General features: G+C 27.0%; 2 protein-coding genes across 3 annotated transcripts; both read right to left on the bottom strand.

Moving 5' to 3' along the window:
- Window positions 1-3,600: 3,600 nt before the first annotated feature.
- Window positions 3,601-8,941, bottom strand: LOC123305776 (methionine-R-sulfoxide reductase B1). Of its 2 annotated transcripts, none has more exons than XM_044887598.1 (4): window positions 8,676-8,941; window positions 8,417-8,527; window positions 7,056-7,217; window positions 3,601-3,829 (listed from the first exon to the last, which is right to left on the bottom strand). In XM_044887598.1, the coding sequence occupies exons 1-4, from the start codon at window positions 8,830-8,832 to the stop codon at window positions 3,636-3,638; spliced, it is 624 nt and encodes a 207-aa protein (XP_044743533.1). In that variant the 5' UTR covers window positions 8,833-8,941; the 3' UTR covers window positions 3,601-3,635. The 2 variants fall into 2 exon arrangements, with proteins under 2 accessions (XP_044743533.1, XP_044743534.1); XM_044887599.1 differs by having other exon boundaries at window positions 3,601-3,793; window positions 8,676-8,935.
- A 100-nt stretch (window positions 8,942-9,041) lies between these two features.
- On the bottom strand, window positions 9,042-13,239 carry LOC123305752 (carbonic anhydrase 1-like). Its single transcript, XM_044887567.1, has 6 exons — window positions 12,969-13,239; window positions 12,760-12,907; window positions 12,581-12,689; window positions 10,659-10,823; window positions 10,440-10,568; window positions 9,042-9,095 (listed from the first exon to the last, which is right to left on the bottom strand). The coding sequence occupies exons 1-6, from the start codon at window positions 13,237-13,239 to the stop codon at window positions 9,042-9,044; spliced, it is 876 nt and encodes a 291-aa protein (XP_044743502.1).
- Window positions 13,240-14,148: the final 909 nt, after the last annotated feature.

The following is a 14,148-nucleotide window of genomic DNA, read 5'->3' as shown; positions in this document are numbered from 1 at the left end:
TTAATCAATTTTCAAGTCTACTCTTACATTTTTTAATATCTAGTCTATTTATACATTTTTATGGGTAATGTGGAAAATTCGATATCAGTCATCATCCCAACTGAGCTCCTAACATCCACAAACCCACCGTATTCGCCTTGCATTCTTTGCGAGTTTTCATTTTTTGCTTAATTATATTAGTTTCGCAAAGAATCCCGGTGTGGTAGATTTTATAAAAATATTTTTTCCAATTTCAGTAAGAATTTAAGAAACAGAAAAGAAATGCCATGCAAGTTTTTTGGTTTCAGTCCTGTGCTATTTGTCGTATCTTGTATGTAATTATTGTAATGTGATTGTAGTTAATTAATTGTTTTATTTCCTATTCTTACAAACAGAGGCAGCGGAAGATATGAGGCGTTGTGTGAGTGCATGTTTCCTAGATTCCTACATTAAATCTAGCAGTGAGGGAAATTATCTACGTATCTATGTGCAATATGTCTTACTATTTTGTGCAATATTAATTCGTTTATTTATTTATAGTTAATCGGTAATTGAGATTGAAGCTTTGGCTTACTTTTAAAATGGCCATTTTCTCTCTAAAAATATCATGCCGCCTTAAAATTTTTAATATTTCATTTAAACTTATTCCAATTTAATAGCTGTAGCTGGAGTATGGCAATTGTTCAAATTTAATAGCTGTATGGCCACTATCCTGTGGCCATACATGTTTAAGGATGTAAATTAACAATAAAAGTTTAATACATATTCAAATAACAAACACATTGCGTTTAAAAATAATAATGTTGTATGATATATGTATATTGTATTGTATTGATACGATTTAAAATCAATGTTAAATATATGAACAAATCAATAAAATAGAATGTGCCTAATAAATAAATAATTATATTTAATATTTATTATATTATAATTAAATAAAAACAATATCAATTAATTTGTTCATACATAAATAAATTCCTAATAATATAATATTTAAAAATTATTTATGTTAAATAAACACAGATATAAATTCCATTACATAACATTTAATATAAAAATAAATAAATGTTATGTTAAATCGATTTATGTTAAAATAATATTTAATAAATAATATAAAAGAATACCTAACATGTTCATGTTTATGTTCAAGTGATGATACATTTAGTATGTAGGTAGTTCGTAGTTATTTTTGCACTAGTAAATAAAGCATCAATTTAATTAATTAATTATAATTAATAAAATAATAATAATAAAAATTATTAAATTTCAATACATAAAATATGGACTACTATTTTATTACCTTTTGTATTGTTAAATTTATATTTATTTATTAACAATTAATAATTACATCATCAAATTATGTTTACAATGGTAGAATACATTTAAATCAAACAAATCAAGCATAAAATATTTTAATTGCATATTACGTAGGTGAGTAAAATGAGGCTAATCCTACCGTGTTTCCACTAAATCAGTAATGGGTACAACTTGAACTGAAAGTTTTTTTTTAAGAAGATGTTGGTTATTAAGGCTGTACGATAAAAGAGAAGGGCTGGCATCAATAAGAACTTATTTTCGTCTCATCTCCTATATGAATTCTTTTATGTTTATATGAAATTTAATAGTGTCGAGATGAAATAAATATTCTATAAGCTTTCAAAATAGCTAGCTGACATGTTCAGACATGTTTATGCCGTGCCGTGGTGGCACATGAGTAAATTTATTTTATGCATTATATAATGATCAATTTTTTAATCGTGAAAATCTTTTTATTTGTATTTAGGAGCGCAGGATAGAAGGAATGTAATTTTTAAATATATATTGTGTAATAACATCAGAACGCAAAAAATAAATAAAGAAGTGCTTCTTGCAAGCGCTCTATGGAGCGAAAATAAGGCCTTATGGATACCTCTTCTTTAAATAGATTATACATAAAATAATAATAATACGAAAATTAACTTAGAAATCGTCAAGGTTTAAGTAATCAAAGGCTTTCTTGAATTTTATCAAGATATGAGAATCGGCTGACGGTATTCGGTTTCATGTCCAGAGAAACTAGCCAGTTGTTGTTTAGGATGTTTAGTAGTTTATTGTCAGCTAGAAAGTTTAACACTCGAGTGAAAATAAGTTTTTTTTAAATTTCGACACTACTTAGTATCTAGTGTTATGGATGGAATTCCACCGAAAAGCAACAAAATCGTAAAAAGATATCATTTTTTTATCTTTATTTAAAATACCCCTTATTTAAGTATTAATATGCTAAACCTCTTACTTTAAAATTAATCGTTCTGTTTAGAATAGAAAAATATCTGATAACTATTATAATTGTTATGTCATATAATAATCAAATAATTGATAATCGAAAAAATATAATCAATTAATTGATATTCAAAATGTGTTACTATATTCCATACTTACCTAATCAAGAATGTAAAGTACTTACCTATAGTGCAATATAATCTTTACATACCTATGTCATAACACTAAATTAAAGTGTCCTAGATTTTGACAATTATCTACTTTTAATGACTATTGTTTAATTAAAAGGTCGGTAACCTTGTTAACACAGTGGGTCACTTAAATAACTTAAGCGGGTACTGTGATAAAATATGACCCACAAATTTTTATCCAAGGTAAAAATACCCTTAACAGTTTTTCGATTTGTTATACCATTTATAAGATACATCTTCGTTAATTGTAATAATTAACTTTCAAAATTTCTTGATTATTAATTATTTAGATTGGAATTTGTTAAGCTAAATTGAAGAAGCTAAATGTTTACATTTTATCAAGTGGTATTACATTATATACGTGTAATATTCTAAAATACAAAATTAGAAATAAATCGAAAAAATTCAAATTTCGTTTACGTTAGTAATAACAGGACAAAACATATATTTGCAAAAACACAAATGAATGATTTTCAAAGCTGCTTTTATTTTCCTATACATGAGATTGCCATCTACAAGTTCCGGGAAGTCGTGAGATAGTGATATTAATCTAATTATACCACCGAGTTATAATACTGTTCGATATTTTTTATGTTTTGTGTACTCAGTTTTTCCATATTAAATAAATATTCTTAAAGTAATTTAAAATAAAAACTGCCCTAAATTGTCGAATTTAGATTAATATGAAACAAATAATCAAAAAATTTCTTTTTTACTGAACTCAGGAGAATGTTGACATCGGTATTTCGGTGAGACGACACGATTTCGGAAGACTTCCGATCAAATTTCGAAAGTTGGCAACTCTACCTACACAAAATATCTTAAAATAATCAAAATATTGACTGTTTTTCTCTTGAAAATGAGATGAACGTTCCGAGCATATTCAAAATTAATCGACTTAAAATACTTGTTTAATGAACAACCATTTTTATTTGCTTTAAGCTACTTCTCCATACATTTGTAAATCCTGTAGTCATGACTTGTTATCTCAATAGAAGCATTATAATAAAAAAAACAATAAATAAATAAATAATTTAATTAACAAAATGATTTATTAAAATTAATTAGTAACATAAATAAGTATATTTATTGATTTGTTTAATAATATTAATTAATATATTTACATATAAATAATATATAGTATTAATATATTTAGTTAATTAAAATATAATATGAATCAATTAATTATTTATTTATTAAATTATATTAACTACTTGATGTTTTTGATTCATTGTTGATTGGAATAAAGTTGATGGATGCTGAATTGATACAAAAACGTTTCCTTGTTGGTAACGGTCCATCATCAAATACATGACCCAGATGTGCATTGCATTCTGAACAGCGTACTTCCGTTCGGATTCGTTCTGGATGTTTAACCAGTAGTAAGAGGTTCGATCCAACTATTTGTTATGGTTTTTGTTTTTGGGTAACAGGTATTTGGATAACGGATAGGTAAACAAGGTTTTTAATCGCATTTCAATTGATGTGATGATATATAAATGTATAATGGGTGTGATATAATGATCAAAATGATTTGTTTTTAACAAATAATGAAAAACAAGATGAAAAAATAAATAAAAAATCATTTAAATTTGATTTAAATGATTTAGTTAAATAAAAAGAATTTAATGTGACAACAGAACAGACGACATTCAAAAATAAATAAACAAAACAACCAAATTTAATTCAAATGATAAAAAAAAATCGAATCAGTGGCGATGTTGTAGATAATGATTTGATGTGATATAAGAGCATGTATAAGATGTAAGATGTATGTAAAGGTAAGTTGAAGGATTCATTATGATACGATCAAGGATAGACAGTTATTGATTTCAAATGGAAAAGAAAATAACCACATTAGCTTCCAGGAAATAACCATAAGCTTTTGTAGTAGTTACAAAGTAAACCCACACCACAACACAATTTTTAAATAATATCAATCGAATTAGTATTTTAATTTGATTGATATTATCTATTAACTCTTAGCGGTCAAACTATTACAGTTTATTCGAACTTTCACACACAGGTAAGTGTAACTCGAGCAACATCTTTAAGTGGTCATTGTTTTAGTTAAAGTACAAGTATTAAGTTGATCTAGTTGAAGCTTTCAATTATATAGCGGTAATAATCTCTAGCTATTTCTGTAGAGCTGTGAGTATATGATAGCTCACAAACACATATTTTTCAAGTTTTTATTTTCAAACTCGTCTAGAGTCTATTTTATATATAATCGTCTGACGAAATTATTAATTAAAAAAAAAAGTTTGTTAAAGCTGTAGTGTAGTGTAAAATACGTTAATATTGTTTAAATACGTTGCATAAGTTGAGTTGGATATCAATATTTGAACTGTTTAGCTTTAGATTTATTAATATTATTAATTTAGATAGTATTAAGTAAAATTGTATGCTAATTTTTTTAAAGAATTTAGTATAAATTAGACTTTGAGCTGAAAATCGTTGATATTGCGAGAATCTTTACAGTTTACGAAAAAATAATTTTTTAAAAATAGATAAGGTTTGTCCAGCTGTATTTGAAAGGAAATCGGACTTACCTTACAAAAATAGTCAATAAACGAGTTTCAAAATAAACTTCAAACAAGTTTAAATTCAAGAAGAATAAGCCAACTTATTTTCTGAAATATGCATTGCACTTACTGCCAATTAATCGCTATGGGGAGAACAGTATCGACTAATCACTAGCTTGACCTTATTCTTATGGTTTTACGAATTATTACGAGTACATACACTTCTCCTAATTTGGTTAAATAATAGCGCAGTGTGTTAAAATAGGATGACAGTCAAGTGGAAATTAAATCTCTAAATTTTACTTGCCCTTAAAGGAGTCGATAAAGTTAGGGACTTGATATCCTCTAAATGATTTATTGGCAAATGTGCATAAAATCTAATTTCAGAGCCGAACTCCCAAAAGTATTGTCGTTAAAGTACCCTTGCTTGTAGTATAACAAGCAAGTATAACATCTCCAAGATCAGCCCTTTTTAGGTATCATAACGGATTATATGGTTAAGGAAACAAAAAACTATCTAACATCTAACCTAATTCTTACAAATTTCGTTATGTTTTCCATACACATTAGCGTTCCACATTTGTTAAATTTACAAAAGGGGTTTCTACTACTTTGTTTCTCAACACTTATCTTTTTTGTTCGAAATAGAACCAAAAAATTGTAATCCTTGTTTAATTTATGCAAATTTACAAAAAGAGCAAATTTTCAAATCAAAAAATTTAAACTCCGACCACTGTTGATGAGGACTACCTTTAAGAGCAATTCAAGAGCTTATTACATTTTTCTCCCCCTATATTGGAATCCCTCAAAATATTAAGATGTTGAAGGTTACTTGACTATCTATGACTGAGTGTAACCTAGAATGACCTCTGAGAGTTAAATAGCATTAGCATTCAATTAATAGCAATAGATAGGTAGGTATTGATTGACATCTAGTATAGCATCCATTACATAAACAACACTAATATAAATTAAGTAAACATTAATTAGTGTTGATAAGCAGCATATTAAAATGTAGTTATTTTACTTTTAAATTAGTAAATAAATATTTATATAGATTTAAAGCTATTGTTATTTGTACACAAGTATTGTAGTGAAGCAAACAATGATGATATGATAAGTAAAGGATAAGTATTTTATAGGTATTATAATTTATTATATGTATTTATTAAACTAAATGCTCAGAGCCGTCTTAACCATAATGGGCGCCAGGGAGCAAAAATCCGTACATCTCTTTATGTCAATAAAAAAACAAAATTTAATTTTTATGCTCCATTTAATACTTAATTTAAAATAAAGTTAGGTACTCTGGTGGAAAAAATATTTGAGGAAAGAATAAGTCTTAACAAGTCTTAGAAACTCTGAAAAAATTTTAGGAACTCTGAATAACTCTGAATTTCTCAATTTAGTCTGTTTAATTCAGACTTAAGTATGGATAACTCTGAATTAGACAGTTCAAAACGTTGAGAAATTCAGATTTTTTCGGAGTTTCAAAGACTTACTAAAATTTATTCTTTCTTCAAATATTTTTTCCACCAAGGTAAGAAATTTAAATAATTGGAATAAATATAAATCAAAAGATCGAGTGGAATTGTATCTTTATGCAAAAAATGAAAACAGCAATTCCAACTCATTAAATAGATCTTCCCTATCAATTTTCAATATATTTTCAAGTGTTAACTTTTGTCCTAGGTTGAGACACTTTGCTTTTTTTGTTTTTCTCTAATTTCCTCCAACTTTCAATGTTTTGCAAACTTGAAAACATTATATTCTGTTAACAAATCGAATCTTCCATTTAACTGCAAGATTGCCGTTCCAAGTAATAAAATATAAAAATATACGTTAAAGGTTTATACATCTAATATATAGGCTCATCTACAGCCTCGTAATTAACATGTATTTTTCGTAGACGTAGAGTGCCTATATTTTAATAGGCATAATAAACATTTAATAGGTAATTTTCAAAATTAGAAAATTACGGATGGTATGTGTCCCTGCACCCCGGGTAAGACGGCCCTGTAAATGATTAGCTTTGAATTTATCTCAAAACTAATTTTAATTACGTATTTAATTCAGTACCTATATTATTGAGAACACTTACCTAGACTTGTATCTTTCAGTAGTTTTACTTTTCCTGCATCCAACACTTGGTTGAAAGCAGGCCATCCACACCCAGAATCAAATTTTGTATCAGAATTGAACAATGGTTGTTCACAAACAATACAAACATAAGTACCTTTATCAAATGTTTTATCATAGCATCCTAATTAAAAATAATGATTTAATTATTAAATAAATTAAATGGGTAGATTACGGTTTTTGTGGCGCCCTGATTTGATAGGATTAGATCCGGGTGGTCAAAAATGGCTTTTAAAATCTTTGATTCCCCTCGGAAGAAATTTTTCTACATGTGGGATTTATGTCGATACCTCCGAAATCTCTAAACTTCAAATGAACTCGATTTTTTAATTAAATAGAAAAATTTGCTGGATTTTTGTCATTTTCTTCAGTGTAGTCAGCTTTGAAAAAACCGTTATGAAAAAAATTGATTAAAATTAATTTAATTGAAAATAGCCATGAACACTTTTCGGTAGACACGCTATCAAAGGTGTACGTTTGTCAATCAATAAAATTTCATAAAAAATATCCCTCATCTTATTATCAGATGGATGAAGGTCGATCTTATACCGTCTCCTGTACTAATAGAATAATTTTGACACAAAAAAATACAAAAATAGATTTCAATTGATGATTGATCGAACATTTTCCATGGTATTACCCAAAACTCCTAAATGAAGTTCAATATTTTAAAGAGAGTTTCTGAAGTATCCTGCAAAGTACATTTCTAGCCAAATAAACAAGAATTTTTTCTAGAGTGTTTAGGGCTCAATAGTCATGAAAATTCAAGTCATTTGCCTATTATAGACAAAAATTATCTAATAAATTGCCTGAAAACGATCCGAGAAATCACTCTTCATATGGAATTTTGGATGATTTCTCAAAAACTATTAATCGAATCATCAAAAGAATCCGCTTTTTTTAAGGCACTCCTTTGGAAAAATCGAAAAAGTCACAAATAATTTTCATGTGCTCATATATGAAGTGCTTATTTTGGAGATATTCGAAATATATCAATATGGATTAAGATAGTTTTAAATTAAATCGAAGAATTTTAAGGGTGCAGCCAATTATCACCAATAAGTAGACACAGTTGTGGCGGATGTCGGTAATTAATAAACACCTCAAATTTCTATGATAATAAACTAAATTTATGACGAAAAATTGTAAAATAAATGATACCTCGAAAGCAAAGCAAAATTTCGAAAAATTTTTATGTTCCATTTATATTTTTTGAAAAATGATATCAAATCGCGGGGCGTCACGGAAACCTTAATCATGCCTATAATATTTAGTTATATTTTCTCTGAAAATATAGACTTATTAATATTACATATGATATACCTGAATATGGTCGTTCAGTTCCAGCTTCTTGTGTAACATGATATTGTAATGGTGTTAAACGTTTTTTTAATTCTTCTTTACTATACTTTTGGGAGCCCATTTTATTTTGATCTAGCAATCAAATCAAAAGTATAACTAATGATAATTTTAAACATTTAGGTTTTAAATGTAACTATTTGTACTATTTATTTAAATTAAATTAGCCATGCATTATAATAATAAAATAAAATAAATTAAAAATTGACTTTTCTGTACTTACTTGAACACAATAACCGTGTTGATGAAAATGATAAATAATTAATATTGTTAACTTTTTTTATGATATTAATATTATTATTAGGTACTGTTATTTTTGTAAATATTGGTGGTACAACAAGAAGACGATGTAATCTATTTAATATTCTTATATTATACATTCCAGCAATAACTACTACCTATAACACACATTCACCGCATTAGTTATAGATATAACTTTAACTTCTATTTATAAACTCTTAAATACGTAATAAACTTTAATTTTATTTCTATAATTAGATTCAATATTATCTCAATACATTTAATTCAATATTTATTTATTAATAATTCAAATGACATTGAATTATTATTGTTATTATTTTTATTCTAATTATGTTGAACGATAATAATATGTTGTGTCATCTGTACTACTTATTTCTGACATCTATTAAAAGAATTCATCATCAATCATTTCATTTTATTCATCAATTGATTCATTTTATTCATGTTATTAAATCACAGACTTATATATATGTTAGACTGTTATTATAATTCCTTAGGTATAAAAATTGCAGATAACGTAACTTGGCTCCCCACAAAAAATTTTTTCGGGTTAATTAATTATAAATCTTTTTAATCCATTGTTCGTCGTTTGTTCTTCATTGTTTGATCATTAAAATTATTTGTTCGATCGTTATTTATTTATTATTTATTAAACAATTATTTGTCATTGAGTTAGCCCCCCCCCCATACTATTGATTTCCACTTTTTACTTCCTTAATTAATGTATTTTAAGGAATTATTGATTGTTCGTTTATTATTAGCAATTGTTGGATTATAAATATTTCACATTAATTAATTTTTTTCATTGTATCAATTGCAGACGCTTTTCCTCTTTTATTGCGCATGCTCGCGTTGTCTATATGTCATCTCCAATGTTTAAATGATAAGCGCGGGTTTATTGATATCATTATGTAGATTTAGATTTGAAAATTTATATCTTTGTTTTGTTTGTAAAATTAATATTCTTCTGAGATAATTACAAATTACGCAAAGAGTCTTTACACGTCCAAAATTATTAAAATATCTTTTTTTAATAATTTAAAAAGTATATAAAAATTTAAGATTTTATAACAGATTAAAAACATTTGAGCATTAATTTTTTTTATAACATAAATGGTCAATATTGCTCTATCAAATCATACAGAACCGAATTTTGAGAAGGAATTGAATTAATTAAAAAATTGATGCATGTGAAATATTTATAATCCAACAATTGCTAAAATAAACGAACAATCAATAATTCCTTAAAATACATTGATTAAAGAAGAAAAAGTGGAAATCAATATTATGGGGGGCTAATTTAATGACAAATAATTGTTTAATAAATAATAAATAAACAACGATCGAAAAAATAATTTTAATGCTTAAACAATGAAGAACAAACGACGAACAATATACTAAATAAGATTTATAATTAACCCGAAAAAAATTTTGTGGGGGCCAAATTATATTAACTGAATAAATTTATGTGATACGAGTCGGACTAGTTATACACTGTCCCGTATAAATTTGTAAACTGTAAACTTTACAAAATAAAAAAAAAAAAAATCAGAATCAATCTACATTTAGTAATTTAGTAGAGTAGCCAAGAGTAACACAACAAAATAAACAATCGATATATTTTACACTTTTTAACAAGATACAAATATAAAAAGTATAATTGATTGATTTATTTATTTTCATTAAATATTCTAATTGGTAATAAAGTTGATATTAAATTTGGTGCTGGATTGATATGAAATATTCGTCGATCATCAATAATTTCATCTCCATTTTCATTAACTAATTGAATTGTATGAAAATTTTGTAACAATTTCTCACCATTTGCATCTAATATTTCACGAAAGTAGTGTATCTATATAAAAAAAAAATGTCAATTATTTATCTAAAAACAATGAATTTATGTTTGTTACTATTACAATATCGTTGGTTGTTACTTTTTTACCTGTTCCATTGTTACTGGCTTTGGTTGTCTACAAATAATCCACATCAATGGATAAGTTTTGCGATTAGCAACAAGTGAGCCCCAATACAATAAATAATCATTTTCAAATGGTTCAATCAAATTCAATAATGAGTAATTTTTAATGATTACATGTGTATTTGCTTGCTTGATTTCTTTAAAAAATTCCAATAATGATTGTAATTTTTTATTAAATTCAGCCTGCAGCTAAAATATTATGCACTATGTTATCCCTATATATTATAAATGTGAAAGTAAGGATGTCTGTGTGTTTGTTTATTTGTTACGCTTTCAGGCTAAAACTAGCGAATGCTTTTTAATAAAACTGTACAGCAATATAGCTCATACGTCGGAATAACACTTGAGCTATAATTTATAAAGATATATAAATAAAAAAAATTAATTAAATTTAATCTGAAATTTACTATTTTTAATTTTTACAGAAATCTGTAATTTATGGTTCAAACTGAAGATCAAAGATGGAGTAGATCTATGATCATGATTTTGAACCATAAATTAAAAATTTTTGTAACAATTTAAAATAGTAAATGTCAAACCATGGCCACCTTTTCTGATATACTCAATGAATTATGACTATTTTATAATTTAAAAAATTGAAAATTGTGCATATCTTTTAGCTGCGTAAAACAATCTCTTCAAGTGTTATGGAAGGGTTATAAGTGAGATCAAGAGAGGTGGAGGCTGTAAAGTGTTGGTTTGTACTTTTAGGCCCAGTGAAGCGGCGGGTATCAATCTAGTAGTACATATTATTCTTATTTAATTTTTAACTTATGTGAGTAGTGTATGATCCAGCCAGGTGAATGATAAATTTATTTTCTTCTACATTGAGTGTATGTTCTACATTGAGTATAAGTAGACAAACGTTAGGCAAATAATTGAACGTTATCGATTTGATTAGCTATTTGATTGAATAGCTGATATTATTCAGATGGCTAGCTAAAACAGCGCTTTTCTAGTAAAAAGGTGCTAAATCTAAAAGATACTAATCGAGCGGCTAATTAAAAGGCTAGACTGTTATTTGAACGGCTAATGAAGCAAATTGGCTACAACATATACACCAAGTAAGGCACAATTAACATAAAAGCATTTGGGTGCGACATGGCAGACGGATTTAAAAATTATTTTTCAACTACGTCATCGGTTGTTTCACTTTTTTGAAATATTTGTAAGAAATAAATTATGGTGTAATTTCAGCAGATCATGATAATTTTGTCTAATATTTGCTTTCACCATTAAAAAAAAAAAAAAAAAAACGATATATAAATAAAAGCATGAAGAGAGAATAAAAGCATGCAATGAACTGCCTGGCACAATTAGTAATAGGGTATTCTACTATTTTTGAAAAAGTACTTCAAAATGTTGATTTTGCTAATAAAAAGCCACCAAAAGTTTATTTCGGAAAAATACACACGCTTTCTTGCCAAAAACTAAAATTAAATTTTAAACTGTCAAAAACGCGGCCATCCAATTTGATGACGTAATAGCGGTATCATTACACGAAATAACACAAATAAGTTTGACAGATATATTCATAGACATCTGATTATAATAAATATAAATACTTATTATCTATGGATATATTATACCCAGCTGTCTACACTGAACTAATTGATGGTTTATGGCTCATACCGATATGACATCACAGCAAGGCTTGCCCGCGTTTTAGGTCACATGATATACAGTTTAAAAATTACGATTTTTAATTTTAATATTTTAAAAGAAAAATTTGCTTTTATGACTCGAAATCGGAATATTTAAGTATATTTTTTCATAAATTTTAAATTTTTTTAAATTTCAGGGATTGCGCAATCATATTAACCGCATTGTTATGCGCAAGTTCATTAACAGCTGTATTAACTTTCAAACTAATTCAAAAATAATACCTGAAAGAAATAAACTACGATACATAAGCCATCTAATGAATGTAAAGAAGCTTCTTCTTGTGAACCATACTTTTCATTATAATGTATGGCATGCATTTCAATAGGATATCTAATTAATTAATATTAATTAAAAAAAAAAAAAAAAACTGAATTTAATTTTTATATTAATAGGTACATACTTCATACCATCTATTGAATGTTCACTACCTTCCATAGCATTCTGCCCCCAATGAAAATGTAATTGTGAAAATATGTAAGTGTCACTAAATGGTCCTGAACGCAAATGCGGGCGTTTAACATTTACATGCCAATTAGCGCATAATATAACTAAAATCAGTTACTAATTCGTATCACTTTTTATTAATGAATTTAATTGTGGGTTGATTACCTGTATAACCTGTGTTAGATAATTTTATTTTCCTTGGTTCTGTATCATAATTAACCCATTTTAATGGATTCAATAATAATGTTTCTGTACGTCCAATACTGATATCGATTGGTGATAAATATGTGTTTTGATTTCTACCCATATACAATAACCAGTCAGGTCGTTCATTTAAATCATCTGGTAATATACTCAAATCAACTTCTTCCTCTTCTTCATCTATTGTTTCATCTATGTCTTCATCGTCGTCATCAGTAGCGTTCGGGTTTGGCATTTTTATTTAATTTATCATTTATCAAATCTAACCCAGTCTTGCATCCTATTTTCTGTAAATAGAGATACAACTAAAAAAATTATTATTCTATAATTTAATAACCGTTAGTATCTATGGAAATGGAATTTTCTATTCGCCACTCTAAAATATTGAGCTGACCTTTACTGATTTAAATGTGAAATGGAGAGGAAGGTGTAAACAATAAAAAAATTAAATAATATAAGACAGATTTTCTACTAATTTACTTAGAAACTAGAGTTGTGAATGATATAAAACCATAGAAGTAATGACATGGAACCGTAAAATGGCCATCCAAATGGTTGATCGTTATAGAGAGAGACCTAAAAAAAGTAAGCGTATGTCTTCGTCTCTAGTTCAGATATACACAAACATGTGTTGTCAATGATGTGTTAATTTATTTTGGATTCTGTGATATAGGTTAGATATATTAATATTTCGAAAATTTTCTTGTTTGGAAGAACAAAAACTCCGAGAAAAAGAAGGAAGAAGGTCATCTTTTTCGGTATCTTTTGTAGCGGTTAACAATTCACTTATTGCGTTTCCTATGCTTTTACGCCTCTATGTTATATTACCTCTATGTATAAAACAGATTATATGTTCTATAGTTGTTTGTTTATACCATGGATACAGATATTATACCCCCTTCAACTGCCATTAAAATGCCATCTTTAGTTTCTTGGAGTCACGAATAAATAATAAATGTTAATATATTTAAAATTGCTTTTTATTTGGGCGTCAATAAAAAACCATTGATATCTAAAATTAACCTAAGTTGGTAAGTTGGACGGATAAGTCATCCCTAAAACTAGATCTTAAAGAAATTTATACAATTTAGATTACACCGAATCAGTTGTAATCGACATCATGTGGCATGCGATATCGTTTCCT

Source organism: Chrysoperla carnea, chromosome 1 (genome assembly GCF_905475395.1).
Source record: "Chrysoperla carnea chromosome 1, inChrCarn1.1, whole genome shotgun sequence".
Lineage (NCBI taxonomy): Eukaryota > Metazoa > Arthropoda > Insecta > Neuroptera > Chrysopidae > Chrysoperla > Chrysoperla carnea.
The sequence above is the reverse complement of the archived record's forward strand: the minus strand, read 5'-3'. Positions and strand labels throughout refer to the sequence as shown.